At 36.3% G+C, this 13,852-nt stretch overlaps 1 protein-coding gene across 1 annotated transcript in view; it reads left to right on the forward strand.

The window, feature by feature from the left end:
• The window catches only part of LOC310649276 (transmembrane protease serine 11C-like), a gene marked incomplete at both ends in the record, with an annotated part of 66,200 nt that overhangs the window by 31,596 nt on the left and 20,752 nt on the right, over nt 1–13,852 (forward strand). Inside the window, one exon of the mRNA XM_083377577.1 lies at nt 11,014–11,081. Within this exon, the coding sequence (XP_083233703.1) occupies nt 11,014–11,081 (68 nt within the window). The remainder of the gene's footprint in view (nt 1–11,013; nt 11,082–13,852) is intronic.

Consider the following 13,852-nt stretch of genomic DNA (forward strand, 5'->3'; position numbering starts at 1 on the left):
CATTTCAATCTGGTCAGAACTTGAGTTGGCTGCCAAAAGTCATAATTCAGTATTATTTTGGCACTCAGTAGCAGGTATTCTGAAGGAACGGAGATTTGCATTTGACATACCAATCTCTGCTGCGGACTGGGAGAATTATTATCAGTGCTTGTTTGCCCCCACCGAACCAGTAAAGAAATTATTTTTAAACAGTGATTTGGTAAATCCGAGAACCCTCCCCCCTTGGCCACCAGTTTCAGAAAAGGAGATACAGTCCATCATTAAAAGCTTAAAGAGCAATAAAGCCCCAGGCGAGGATTTTTTACCAGCAGAATTATTTAAGAAATTTCCCAACTGGTGGGGCCCTGTATTAGCAGGTCTTTTTACACACATAAATAACACCTGCCATATACCAGACGGGTGGAAGATGGCAATAGTTGTCCCTATATATAAAAAAGGGAATAAAAAGGATCCTAGTAATTATAGGCCCATCAGCCTGATTGACATTGTAGCAAAAATATATGCTAGGTACCTTTTGAACAGAATTGAAATCTGGGTAGAGGAAAACAACATCCTCACAGAAGAACAAGCAGGTTTCAGACAGAACAGATCTACTATTGATAACTGCTTTGTTTTGAACCATCTAATTGCCAAATATGCCTATAAGAGGAGACCCCTGTTTGCTGCTTTTATAGACCTTACAGCAGCATTTGATATGGTAAATAGAGACGTACTATGGAGTAAATTGACATCTCTTAAAATAGAACCCAGACTTCTGGCTTTGATTAAAGCCCTTTACACAAGTTCCTGTTTGAGGGTGCGGTATGGGGTTAATGGGGCCCTGACTAATAGGATTCACACAAATAAAGGGATAAGGCAAGGGTGTATCCTGGCCCCATTATTATTTAATTTATACATCAATGATTTGCCAGGGTTAATGAAGGATACCATGGTACACATGCCGATGATCCTAAATACTTACTGTAACAGCTTGCTTTATGCTGATGATATGATTTTATTATCATACTCACAAGTAGGATTACGTAGGCTATTAAGAAGATTCAGCTCTTATTGCCAGGATAACCCCCTAATTATTAGCAAATCCAAATCGAAAATAATGGTGTTTGGAAGAAACCATCAGAGACATAAGTGGCAATTAGACGGTGAACCAATTGAACAGGTTAATACCTTTGTATATTTGGGAGTAACTTTTTCCAAGACTGGATCTTGGGCCTGCCATCATCAACGAAGTACATTTAGAGCAAAAGCCCGTTTGAATTTATTGCTCAAACTAAAGAATCATAGTTACCCAGGGTCCCTAGCTCCACTACTCTAAGTTTATAAGGCTAAGGTTACGACAATGCTCTTGTATGGAGCAGAAATTTGGGGTCTTTATTCAACCACAACTTTAGAACGAACACAGTCACAGCATCTGAGATGCATTTTGGGTGTAGATCCAAGAACATCTGCTGCAGCAGTTAGAGCTGAATTGGGAATTCATACAATTCAGGCATTATCTAAAATTAGAGTTTATAACTACTGGTGCAAAGTTAATGAAATGGAGACTGATAGACTCCCCAAATTATGCCTACTAGAGCAAATAAAACTACAATCACAAATCTCCTGGATCACCAAACTAACAAATTTTGTAAGAAGCTGTGGCCTTCCTGTTTCTTGCGTAACAGGAGAACAATCTAAAAAAAGAGTTGCCCAAAGAATTAAGGATATAGAAGCACAAACTGATATAGCTATCCTTAGTAAGGTGGGTAACTTGAAATGGCTGAGTAAATACAAATGTACTTTTCAAGTGGACAGTTATTTGAAGTCACAACTCCCAAAACATCTTAGGGAGATATTTACGAGAGCAAGATTTGAACAGCTTGACACAATGGTCAGATATGGGAGATTTCATGCTATACCGTACAATGAGCGTCTCTGCATTTGCGGAGCGGCAGAGGTAGAGGACCTGGCTCACATCCTATTTGACTGTTGTCTGTATAAGAGGGTGAGAGACAGGTATCTTGGTCTATATACCAAACGAATGACCCATTGGGATCCCCATATCAAAATAACTTACCTTATGTCCGGCCAGAACCTGAAAATAACATCCAATGTAGCACAGTATTTGAACAAAATGATCCAGTTAAGATCTGCATATGTGGGACTGATTGGGGTAGATTGTAAGGGCGACTCCGAAATATAATGTTTCCATATTTTATCTATATCTTAAATTTGCATTTTATTACTATTTTAACTTAAATTGTATTTTAATTCCATTTTAAATTGTATTTTATCAAATTCCATTTCGGATTGCTTTTATCTAGTTTTGGTGACGGTTTGTTGCTGGAACTTTGTACTTTGATATGACCCAAGGGCTAATCAATAAAGTTGTTGTTAATTTTCATACCAAAGTCTAGTACTCTAGTTACACATCTTATCTATTTAATTATGTTACTTTATTTTCTAAAAGTTATCTATTTTCCACCATATTCAACCATCTAATTGGTAATATAATATCCCGTCTAATAGGTCAATGCCCTTATTTTCTTCAGTCTTACTCTGCTTTCTTCCTTTGCCAGCTAATCTTCCATGTCAATGCCTTTGAATCATCAAATAGTTCTCCCTTTATTTTTATATAAGTTATTTGGAACAAGAAAGAACATTTGGTTGAAGTTTTTTTGAAAGAACAAACCCATTGGTATTTACTAAACCGCCTCCCTGTTACTCCAATTTCCCACAATTGTCCTGATAACTTTATCTTCCATTCAATCTGTTCTTTCTTTTCCTCAAATATATTCTGATTTCTTGATTTGTGAAGTCTTTTCCATTTTCAATATTGTCACTCCATTTTCTGATTTTTCAGTTGGCTGGGTCTGTTGTCAGTTTTGGTCCTCTGTCTTAGTGTTTAGTTGTTCCAATTTTCCTTTTGTTTTCTGCATTGTTACTGCTTTGCTTGCAGTCAAGATCTGGGTTTGTATATTTAAGCTAGAACATTGTTCCTTTGTGTTGCTTCTTATTTTATCACAAGCTGAAAGGATAGTTTTGTGTATTGATTTCAACATAGAAAGGATTTTTTCCTGATCTTCACCCATATTTTCTTAATAAAATGTTAAGTTGAAGACTTTAGAATCAAATGTTAAAAATAATTTTTGTCTTTTGTAGCTGGGTATGGGACATCTATTTCACATTTTATAGGTGGTTTTATAGGTGGCCTTTACAGTAGAAATTGATAATCAAGTAAGAGTTTATACTCCAAGGTGTTCCATCATCTTGTGTAATAATATATGCTTCTCATTCAGGGATGTAGGAAAGCAGTTCCCCAGGTATAGCTCTAAGAGTTAGTAAACTGTACATCATCCCTGCCACACAGATAAGCTGCCCAGAAATCCCTTCTTTGCAGCTGGGTTTTTCAAAGTTAGTAACTGTCAAGGCCAAACAAATTTTATCTGAAATCTGGGCTTCAAGCCAGGTTTCTTTTAAGCAATAACAAATTGTAATACCATAATTTACACAAGATGTCACCAATGCTGTTTTATAGCTTTTTAAGTCCAAAACTTACATGGTGGTTTTTCAAATCTTATTTTTTTAAGAAAAAAAAAGAGTTTCCAATAAGAAAAAGAACACTTTTAGCCCCTAAGTTTCAAAAGATTATATATCCAATGAGATTAAAATTAATATTATGGTTGCTCTGTTTCCCCTGGGTAGTTAGTTGCTGCTTTTCTTAGAGAGTGGGGTAAAAATTCACTTCCCTCTCTCCTCACAGGGGAAAAAAATGCTTTGGGCAGCTTTTTCAGGAAATAAAACTTAGAATCTTAAAGAGAGGATCAGGTCTCACCCAGTTTCATCTGCATTGCTTGAAAGTTGCTTGGTGATGCTTTTGACTTCGTCTGTAAGCAGTTTTGTGACCGGCCATATTAATATGGCCGATCCTTCCCCCGCTGGTTTGGAGGGCTTCCCCAGATCAAACAGAAGGACCACCGCCCTCCTGCAATCAAACGGTGGTCCCCTCCTTGCTTGTCGCCTCTATGGGGCAACTTTCAACCCTTTCCAGGATCCCCCAGCAGAGCGAATTCAGGTGTGAAAAATGGAGCCCCATCTTCCTGCGTCCACAGTGCTGTGATGTCAAGCCGAAAGTCCCCTAACTGTTATTATTGTTTTTGGAATGCTGGCATACAGAAAGTGCTTTACCATAGGGCACATTCCCAAGCTATACATGATGCAAACATCTACTATTATGGGAGATATTCTTAGCATAAGACTACTCCTCTCAATGTTGGGAGAAGGGACAGAATGAGACTACAAATGTATATATGTATCTACAAATGTGATGGCAATTACTGTAGAACTCTCCCCTCTGCAGTTACGTGCTATTGCTAAATTAGGCTTCAATCTTTGGCTATGATTAATCTGGTTTTGGTACTAGCATGTTTAATGGCCTGCAAACCCTTGCCTTAGTTTACATGAGAAAGCCCACAAATTGTATTTGAGTGTTACTATTCATCACAAGTGATGCACTGTTTCTTTTATGTATGTAACACATTGATTTATTTGTGTCAAATTTTAGTACTGTGGGTACTGCTATTTATCTGTATAGATCTAAGAGGACTATGAGTTCTGTAACTTTCCACAGACACCTTTTTTAAAATAATATATACTGCTCAAAAAAATAAAGGGAACACAAGATAAGACATCCTACTATTAAATTCAGTACATTGTGTTGTTTAAGTGTTCACTTTATTTTTTTGAGCAGTATATTTTATTAATTTTTTAACATGGTCACTTAATATTCAGTAAACAGTGTGTTGTCTGGGTTTACATTTAAAAAACATTCGCTAACAATTGGTTTCTATGATCTATAAGCTTTACTTGATTTCCTCTTCTTCCTTTATGTTCTCTTTTACCAACCTTAAGTTAATACAAGTCTTATTGTTTTGATAGATAACAATTGAGTATAAATTTTTTTCTAATATTTCCACAAATAATAATCACATCAATATAGTATTTCTTTTCTATCTAGTCATTCTGGCTGCCTCATCATAAATAAATCTAATCATCTGGTCTTTTAACTCTTATTCAATCACATTTAAATATCTAAAATATGTCCGTATATATAAGCCATTCTACCTCTTTTATATTGCTCATATCAATAAATAAGAGAAGAGAGATTACTATGTTATTTGAGGGGCTCCTCCCTCTTAAAGTAAAATTTATATTCAAAATCTTTCTATTATTTTAACCATATTCAAACAGGTGTTTCTTTTTAAAATATTCTCTCTGATAAGTCCCATTGTCTATTTTCGTAATTTTCACTTTGGCCGTCTCCTTTTGCCCAATACCTTTAATCAATATATTCTGCTAAATCAAAGAGTCTTTCCATATTCTTGTAGGTGTCACTGTAGATATAAAAAATAAGTCAAGTACAATATCTTTGTAGGAGGCACTTGCTCTTTCATGTTTGTTGAAAATCTTTTTCTTTTTCTCTCTGTATCTCTTATCATTTTTTGTCTCTCCAGTTCTAGTGGTATTCTTGACATTCTGCATTTTGACCAGTCTTTTTTCGTATCCTCAAATTTGTCCTGTGGTCTTAAAGTATAAGTTGCCTTTTCCAAAAGCAGTATTTCTTATACTTTTTTCCCCACTTGGGTTAAATCATACTTCTTTGTTGTGTTAAATTCCATCTTTGACTCTCCATCCTCGAATTTGTGTTCAGTTATCTGTTTTATCTGCTCCTTCTCTATTGTTATTTCCTGGATTTTTTTTGTTGTAAAGTTAAATTGGAGATGAATTGATTTATGTTTCCAAGTTATTTTGGATTTCTTTGTGGTTTGAAGTATTGTTGTTTGAATTAGTTGCAGCATCTGATATGTCTCCTCTTGAAAGATATTTATTTTTTCTTGATAGGTTCTTTCTGCAAGTCTCTGATTTTCCATAGTGGTCAAGAATCAATGTTTTCTTTTCTCTGCAAATAGCTTTAGAGTCACAGTTTAGTAGATATTTATAAACGAAAAAGGTTCAAAAAGGTTTCCTGAAGTTTATAATCCTGTCTTTGTCTCTGCAGACACCTTTTGCATTGCAGTGCCATGGCCAGACCATGCAATACTGTTTTTTTGCTTGATAGCTGTTTGTCATTTTTTTCAAGGCACAAATATAGGCCATGAGAATGTCATTGAATGACTTCTATTTTTTTCTTTGAGAATTATGAATGATGGAGGCCCTTCTGCAGGGATCATTTTTCTCTTCTCTTTTTGCACTTTTTGCCTTTCTTCCTCTTTAGATACTGTTTATCTACTTATTATATTCTTTCTAATTTTGGTTGAAGATGATGAGAGTGGTGATGAGAGTAGTTCAACTGAAAAGAAATGAATTTTAATTTCATAATGAGCTTAATCCTAGTAGTGAATCCTCTTGTATTAGTTCCATCCTGCCATAGATAAATTTTCTCCATTAAGATCCATCCCATATTTGTATTTTGAGTCTTCTTCTAACTGTGCATCCATTGCCATTTTGCTGCTGGTTTTCTTCTTCGTTTTCTTCCATTTTTCCCAGCACTACAGTCTTTTCCAGACAGTTAGCATAAAATGTCGAATTGCTGATTTTCTTAGTGGTTTTTAGGAGTCTTCTCCAATATCAATGTTCAAAAGAGTCAACTAGTGTCACATGGAATGTCATGGCTTCTACAATTCTGATTTTTGTTGATATGGAGACATCAATGCATTTCAATATCTTTTCCAACGCCTTCAAGTGTTAGTCGGCAACATATTTCTTGACTCCTTATTCCTTAACTGTTGATCCCGAAAGACAGAAGTGATTCACCACTTCAACATTTTCATTGCCGATTCTAAGGTTGGTTGTTCTACATCTTGTCATTAGCTCAGTCTTCTTTATATTTAATTTTAGTCCATTTTTTCACCTTGCTTCTTAATTTTTATTACCACAGTAGAGCTTGTGAATCCTTTGCACTGTCAGTTCTCAGGGCATAGGTTGTTGCTGTTTCTTTCCCCAATTTAAAACTATGTTTATATCTTGTTCCAATCCACTTTCCTTTAATATATATTCAGCATATAGGTTGAATAAATAAATATACAGCATTGTCATACCCCTTTGCCAACTTGAAATCAGTCTGTTTTATATATTCTATTTGTACTGTACATTGCTGTTTTGTCATGTATTTTTTCATGAGGTAAACAGATGTTCTGGAATTGCCATTTTTCTGGACACATTACACAACTTGATGTGATTAATACAATCTAGGGTCTTTTAATTATCGATTAGGCACATAGTTTTTAGAATTCTCTGTTTTTTCTAAGTAGGCAGGATGTTCTTTCATGTTCTTCAGCTTTTCCTAAAGCCAGCTTGAACACTCATTTTTCATATGGGGTTCTAATCTGCCTTGGAGGATCCTATCCATTATTTCTCTAGTTCTCTAGCATGTAAAATTAAAAACAGATGTAACATAACACAGTAGTTCTTAACATGTTTCAAAAGACTAACTCTGTTAATGGCATTATTCTGGGAACCACCCATTACCACTATCAACTTCTGTTCTAATGCAAACTTTAAGATTTTTATGGTGGAACACAGGAAAGTATGAAGTTGTAATTTTCACCTGCTTAAAGTAGGCTGTAACTTATATACAAAATTTGACCAAATACTTGTATTTTTCTAACATGTCCTTGAGGGAACTTTTTTGCCTTCTTGATTGAGATTACATTTATAATACTATATATTATTTCTAAATATCTTACCACTATTAAAGAACAAAATTACATGTAGCTATCAGTTTTTTAAAATAATGCTAAACAACAAAGGCATAATTTGGGAGAACAGAGATAGCATTCAAATAAGGGAATTGCTACATGTGATTACATCTTGAATGAAAATACATAGTCAAATACAGATATAAATGTACTGTATCTCATCTGCTGATAAGAATTATACATAATATATTCTCAAGATTGGAAATGGTTAAGACCACACTTTATCCTATTGAAACAAATTGAATGTAATTAGTCCTTAATTAATTTCCATCAACGATCCTAAATGTAGTCTTATGCATGCTTCTTTAGATTATTTTTTTTACCTTTTCATTCCTTAGAATTTTGTCCCCTTGTGCTTGGTTTACCTGAGGTTCCAGTCTTTCAAAATATAGTATCTGTTTACTCATTTATAAAAAATATTGGAAGAAAAATAGCTCGAGATATATTTCAGCTGTGAAATGGTATATATCTTTTCCCATCTTTAATTGAGGTAGTGCGATGGCTCAGCGGTTAAGATGCTGGGCTTGTCAGCTAGAAAGCCAACATTCCAGGTTTGAGACCCAAGTTTCATGCATTAGGGTTAGCTCCTGTTTTCGTTTAGCCCCTGCCTACCTAGCAGTTCTAAAGCATGCAAATGCAAGTAGATAAATAGGTACCACTTTGGTAGGGAGGAAACAATTCTCCATAACGTCATGCTGGCCACATGACCATGGATACATTTTGGACACTGCTGGCTTAGTGGCTCTTGAAACAAAGATGAGCACCATTCCCTGTAGTGGGCTATGACTAGCAGAGTAAAATCCTCAGGGATTCCTCCTTTATTTAACTTTATCCATATGGAGAATTAATTTAATTTAATTTAATTTAACTTTTAATCTAGAATAAATAGAATTAGAATTATGTAATCTGATTAGGGATCTTTTTCACAATCTTCTATTGGCATATTTTTCAAGAAACAAGAAATGCCTTTCTCAGCTTTCAGTTGTTAAATTATTTTGCAAAATCTTCAAGTTCCCAAATAACTTACTGTGTAAGGTTCTAAGACTGATAACAGTCATATGTGGAGTCTAATTCATCTTGATTATCATTATTTTTTAAAAAATAAAGACAATAACTTTAATATTAATATAGTTGCAGTGTAATATAACTGTAAAGAGCGGTGGGAATGAGGCTTCTTTAAAACTGGTTTTTTAAGCTGGTGTGAGGGTTAGAACTAATTTAGACACAATAGCAGAAGACTAAACAGGTTTGCTACAATAACAATGGACACATATCAATGTACAGTATATGGAGATTCTCAGTTCCCCTGGTAATGGTTGTTCCAAAGGTACTTTCTCAAAAGGCAGTTGGACTTTTTTTTTTCCTTGAAGACATTTTGCTTCTCATCCAAGAAGCATGGCAAGAAGTGAAATGTCTTCAAGGAAAAACAAAATTCAGTTCCCTTTTGAGAAAGCACCTTTGGGACACATATCAACTACCACTCTTTCCATTCAGAAGCAATCTGCTTTAATTCCTTAAGGTGCACTGCAAGACAAAAAGAAAAAAAAGAGACAACAAGGCTTAAAAGTAGAGACTGCTAAACGAAGACTGGAGGCTCATAGCTGGCAGTTGCTAGTTTCCTGAGCTATTGTAGTTTTTTGAGCATCTGTAATAAAGCCAAATTAGATACTGAATAGCTATCTCGTTTAACTTTGGCTAGCTAGCTTTCAGCTAGGGTTGCATTGCAAGCCTGACAGTAGAGCAATACTGTATTACATACTGCTTGATCTTGTTGTAATCTTACAGTTAGATAGGGAGTGAATTTTGAAGAAGGTAAGGAATCTGCTGCCCTTGGTAATTTAAGCTGATTCAACTATCAAATAACTCCTTTTAACTTGTTCATACTGTTCTGGGTTATTGAGCAATTAATCTGCTGGAAAAAACAGAAAGTCCCATCTTTTGATGGAAGATGGTTTTGCTATTTCTTTTTCTTTTTTTGTTGGAGTTAGAATATTATTGATTTGTTGGAGTAATAAAAGGAAATGGAATGGTATACACAAATAATATAAAGGAATTGTCTATCTATGAAATAAAATTATTTGATTTCTTTTTTAAGTGGATGTCTTGGAAGCTGGCAATAAGTGCTTAAAGCCACATATACTTCTGAACTATCTGCTTCAAAACATAGATCAGACATGTCAAACACAAGGCCCGGGGGCCGGATCTGGCCCGCAAAGTGGTTTCATGTGGCCCGTGAAGCTACCCTGGAAACAGTGAGGGAACGGCCCCCACTGCCTTGGCCCTGGCCCAGAGACCCTCCTTCTGCCAGAGACCCTCAGATCTGTCCCACTCCTGCCCAGGCCCCCATAGGCACCCTTGATGCGGACGATGTAGAGCTGGCCACGCCCATCCAGTAGGCCATACGCACTCTAGCCATGCCCACCCAGTAGGCCACGCCCACCCTGGCCACACCCACCCAGCCCCCTGAGGGCAACCGCAGTGCTGATGCGGCCCTCAATGAAATTGAGTTTGACACCCCTGACATAGATATTATCCTTTGCCAGGGGACTGAAAGATCAGAATTGTACCATTAATGATGATAAGATAAATTAATGATAACAAAATAGAGCATTTCAATTATTTAGGAATAATGTTCCATTCATCTAGGTGGAGAAATGTCCATTTAGACCATGAAGCACTTGCAGCGAAAAGAAACACCAAAGCTATACTTACTTATTTTTATTCCAGGGAAGGGCAATGTATTCCCATGGCACTGAAATTATTTGAAGCAAAAGTAATGATACCGGTATTGCATGGCATGCATGCAGATCCTTATTCTAACTTTATATCAGCAGAGAGGGTGCAATCCAAATCCCTGAGACTAGTTTTGCAAGTGTCTAAACGTGTTTCTAATGTAACTGTAATGTTAGCCTTCCACCTTAAGAGAGTTTATACCAGGTTCTAGTTCACATAGCAGGGTATCCATGAAATGTTTAAAATTATTTGATTTAAAAACTACACCACTGCCAAAAGCCTAAGTTAACAACATAATAAGTCTGGATTCAAATCCTAGAACCAAGAAATTAAAGTTTTGGTTGAAATGATGGCTGCTATATTGTAAAGATAGGCCAATGCTACTTCTCTTTTGCTGCCCATCTGTTCTATTATTGTTACTTTACTTACAATATTTGTTGTTATTTTGCTGTATTTAGCAATTCTATATATGTAGCTGGTAAATTTTTACATTGCTTGGCTAAATCCAGGTTTTCTTTGTTCAAACCACTTTTTTTCCCAACAGATGTATGAGACATTTCACAATTCTGTTTTAAGACATAAATATAGAGGTTCACGGCTTGTCAAAGTGAGGTATGTAAAACCATTATTCGGAGACATGCCAGAAACTTCAAGTTCATTCTTCTAAAATAATTTGTGTACTTATGTGTATGTATGCAGCTTGTTCAAGGTACATATTTTCTAAATGCCTTACCACAATTTTCTTCTTTATGTGCAATATAATTTTTCCTTTTCCTTTGTAAGATGGTCCCTTTGGTAACTTAATATGATCTGTCTGAGTCATTTCATCTTTATGTATTTATTTTGTTTGTCATCCATCCCTGAAGGCTTTTGGAAGCAATAATAAAATTGTGATCAAAATTACCATAAAATAAAGTGTAACCTTCACAAAACTATTGAATACCTTCCCCCCAAATAGATATAATTAACAATATGAAAATATACACCACAGTATTTTGTTAACCTTTAGGTAAATAGTGAAATGTATTCAAGTATGTGGTGAACTGCTGTGCAGTATCCATGCTGTTGTTTTTGTGACAATTACTTTTTGTAGATCCCAATCCTTAGGAGGGTCAGGGTGTTCTCATATGGTGCAGTTAAAATTAAGGGATGTTGGAGAGTCTTTAAAAAATAAAACATCATTTGAATTACTTCACAAATTGAAGAGGTTCACAATAACTTACACAGATAAATTCACAGTATTTTCCACTATGAAATAGGACACTGTTTCTTAATTCATACTTAAGTCAAACCCCCAATTTACTTCAGTCTTATTTTAGCGTTCTTTCTTTGCCAACTTGCCTTCCATGTCTGTGCTTTTAAGTCATCAAATAGATTTCCCTGTGTTTTATTATATATATTGTTTGAAGTAGAAAAGGCCATCAGGTCGCCATTTTTTTTGGAAGGACTAACAAATCATCTCTCTATTTTCCCATCTCAACATAGTTGTCCTGAAATATTTATCTTCCCTTCAGTCTGTTCTTCTTCTTGATCCTCAGGTTTCTTCTGGTTTATATAGAAAGTCTTTTCCCTTTTCCATGTTGTCAGGCCTTTTTCTGGGTTTTCCATTAACTGTGTTTGTTGATCAGTTGAATCTTCTATCATAGTATTTAATTGTTCCACTTCTTCTATTATATTCTTTGTTGTTGATTCTTTAGTTGTAATCAAAGTTTGGGTTCATATATCTAAGCTGACATCTTGTTCCTTTCTGTACCTTATTTCATCACTAGCTGTAAGAATAGTTTCATAAATTGCTTTCAACATTAAGAGAATCTGTTCCTGATCTTCATCCATGTTCTTTTAGTAGAGTTTTAAGTTAAAAGCTTTACAATCAGAGAACGAAAATATTTTTTTGCTGAGGAAGGGAGATGGCATACTGCCGGCGAGGCCTGGCAATACAGGGATCACTGTCACCTCCTCCTCCTGCTTCTCTGCATGGTCAGCAGATGGTGTGCTGTGATGCATGGGCAATGCATGGGACTGAGAAGGAGGAGGCAGCAGCGACGATCCCTGCATCACCAGGCCTGGCCAGCAGCATGCTGTTTCCCTTCCGCAGCACAACATCTGCCTGTGTGGCGGTGGTGAGGGGCTGCAGGATGATGTGGAGTGGAAGCAGCAAGGGGTGGGTGCACGCCAGAGCCCCCCTTCCCCTACCCTCATCAACGCGAGGATGGATGACACAGCTTTGTTTTTGGAGCTGCTGTTGGCCAGGTCTGGCGATGCAGGGATCATTACTGCCACCTCCTACTTCCCTGTGTGGCCAGCTGATTGAGGGGCTCAGAGCAGCAGCTGCCACCCCCCTCAGATCTGCCGAGTGGATGGGTCCCAGGCCAGGCAAGGGCCCACTTCTAGCTGTCCCGGGGCTGTCTCTACCATGCCGATGGGGCTGTGCTGAGGAAGGGAGATGGTGGCTGCTCTGATTCCCCCTCTGCTGGCAGCTCCCCCTCCAGCCCCGTGCCCGGTACCCCTTCTATGCAATCCTACCTGACCACGGTGAGGATGACAGGCTTGGCCAGTGGGGCGCGGCTTTCCCTGGCAGAGGCTCTACATTTAATACTAAACTGTTTGTCAACAAATTAAGAATACAATATGATATCCTTCCTTTTTGTTAGTTTTTGATTTTTTAAAGTAGTAATCAAAATTTATTTTTATTTCAGTATTTAATGCTTCCTCTCTCTTCCTCTTTGTATCTGCTATCTCTTGCTTAAACTAATAATTTTTGGTTTTGATGTTCCATATAGACCTGTTTATTACTTTCATCAATAAGTTTTTAGCTCATCTACATCCTATTCACCTTTACATGACCTTTATGCACAGATATTCAAATTTAGCTATTAGTTATACTGCTAAGTTTTAATGACCAAAAACTTTTGTTTATCTCAGTTCATAAAAATGTCTTGTGTTCAACATGCACATCTTATCCATTTAAGTATATTCTGTTTTAGATTTCGATAAGATAGTTAAAACTCCATTCTTCTTCAGTCTTATTCTAGCTTTTTTCCTTTGCCAAATCATCTTCCTGTCCTTGTTTTTGAGTCATCAAACCAATCCCCTTGTAATGTCATATATATTAATTGATGTTGGCGAAACCATCTGATCACCACTTTTTTGAGAGGACTTGTAGATCTGGTGGATTTTCTCTTTACTCTTCTATATCGACATGGTTGTTCTGAATTGTTTATCTTCTTATCCAACGGTTCTTTTTCTAGATCCTCCAATTCCTTCTGATTTGTATAGCAAACCTTTTCCTTTTTCCAACTTGTCGGTGTTTTTTCTAGATTTTCAAATGTCAGTATTTGTTGAATAGTTGATTCTTCTGTCATGGTATTTAAATGTTTCATTTT

This window comes from Vipera ursinii (assembly GCF_947247035.1).
Source record: "Vipera ursinii genome assembly, chromosome: Z".
Taxonomy (NCBI): Eukaryota; Metazoa; Chordata; class Lepidosauria; order Squamata; family Viperidae; genus Vipera; species Vipera ursinii.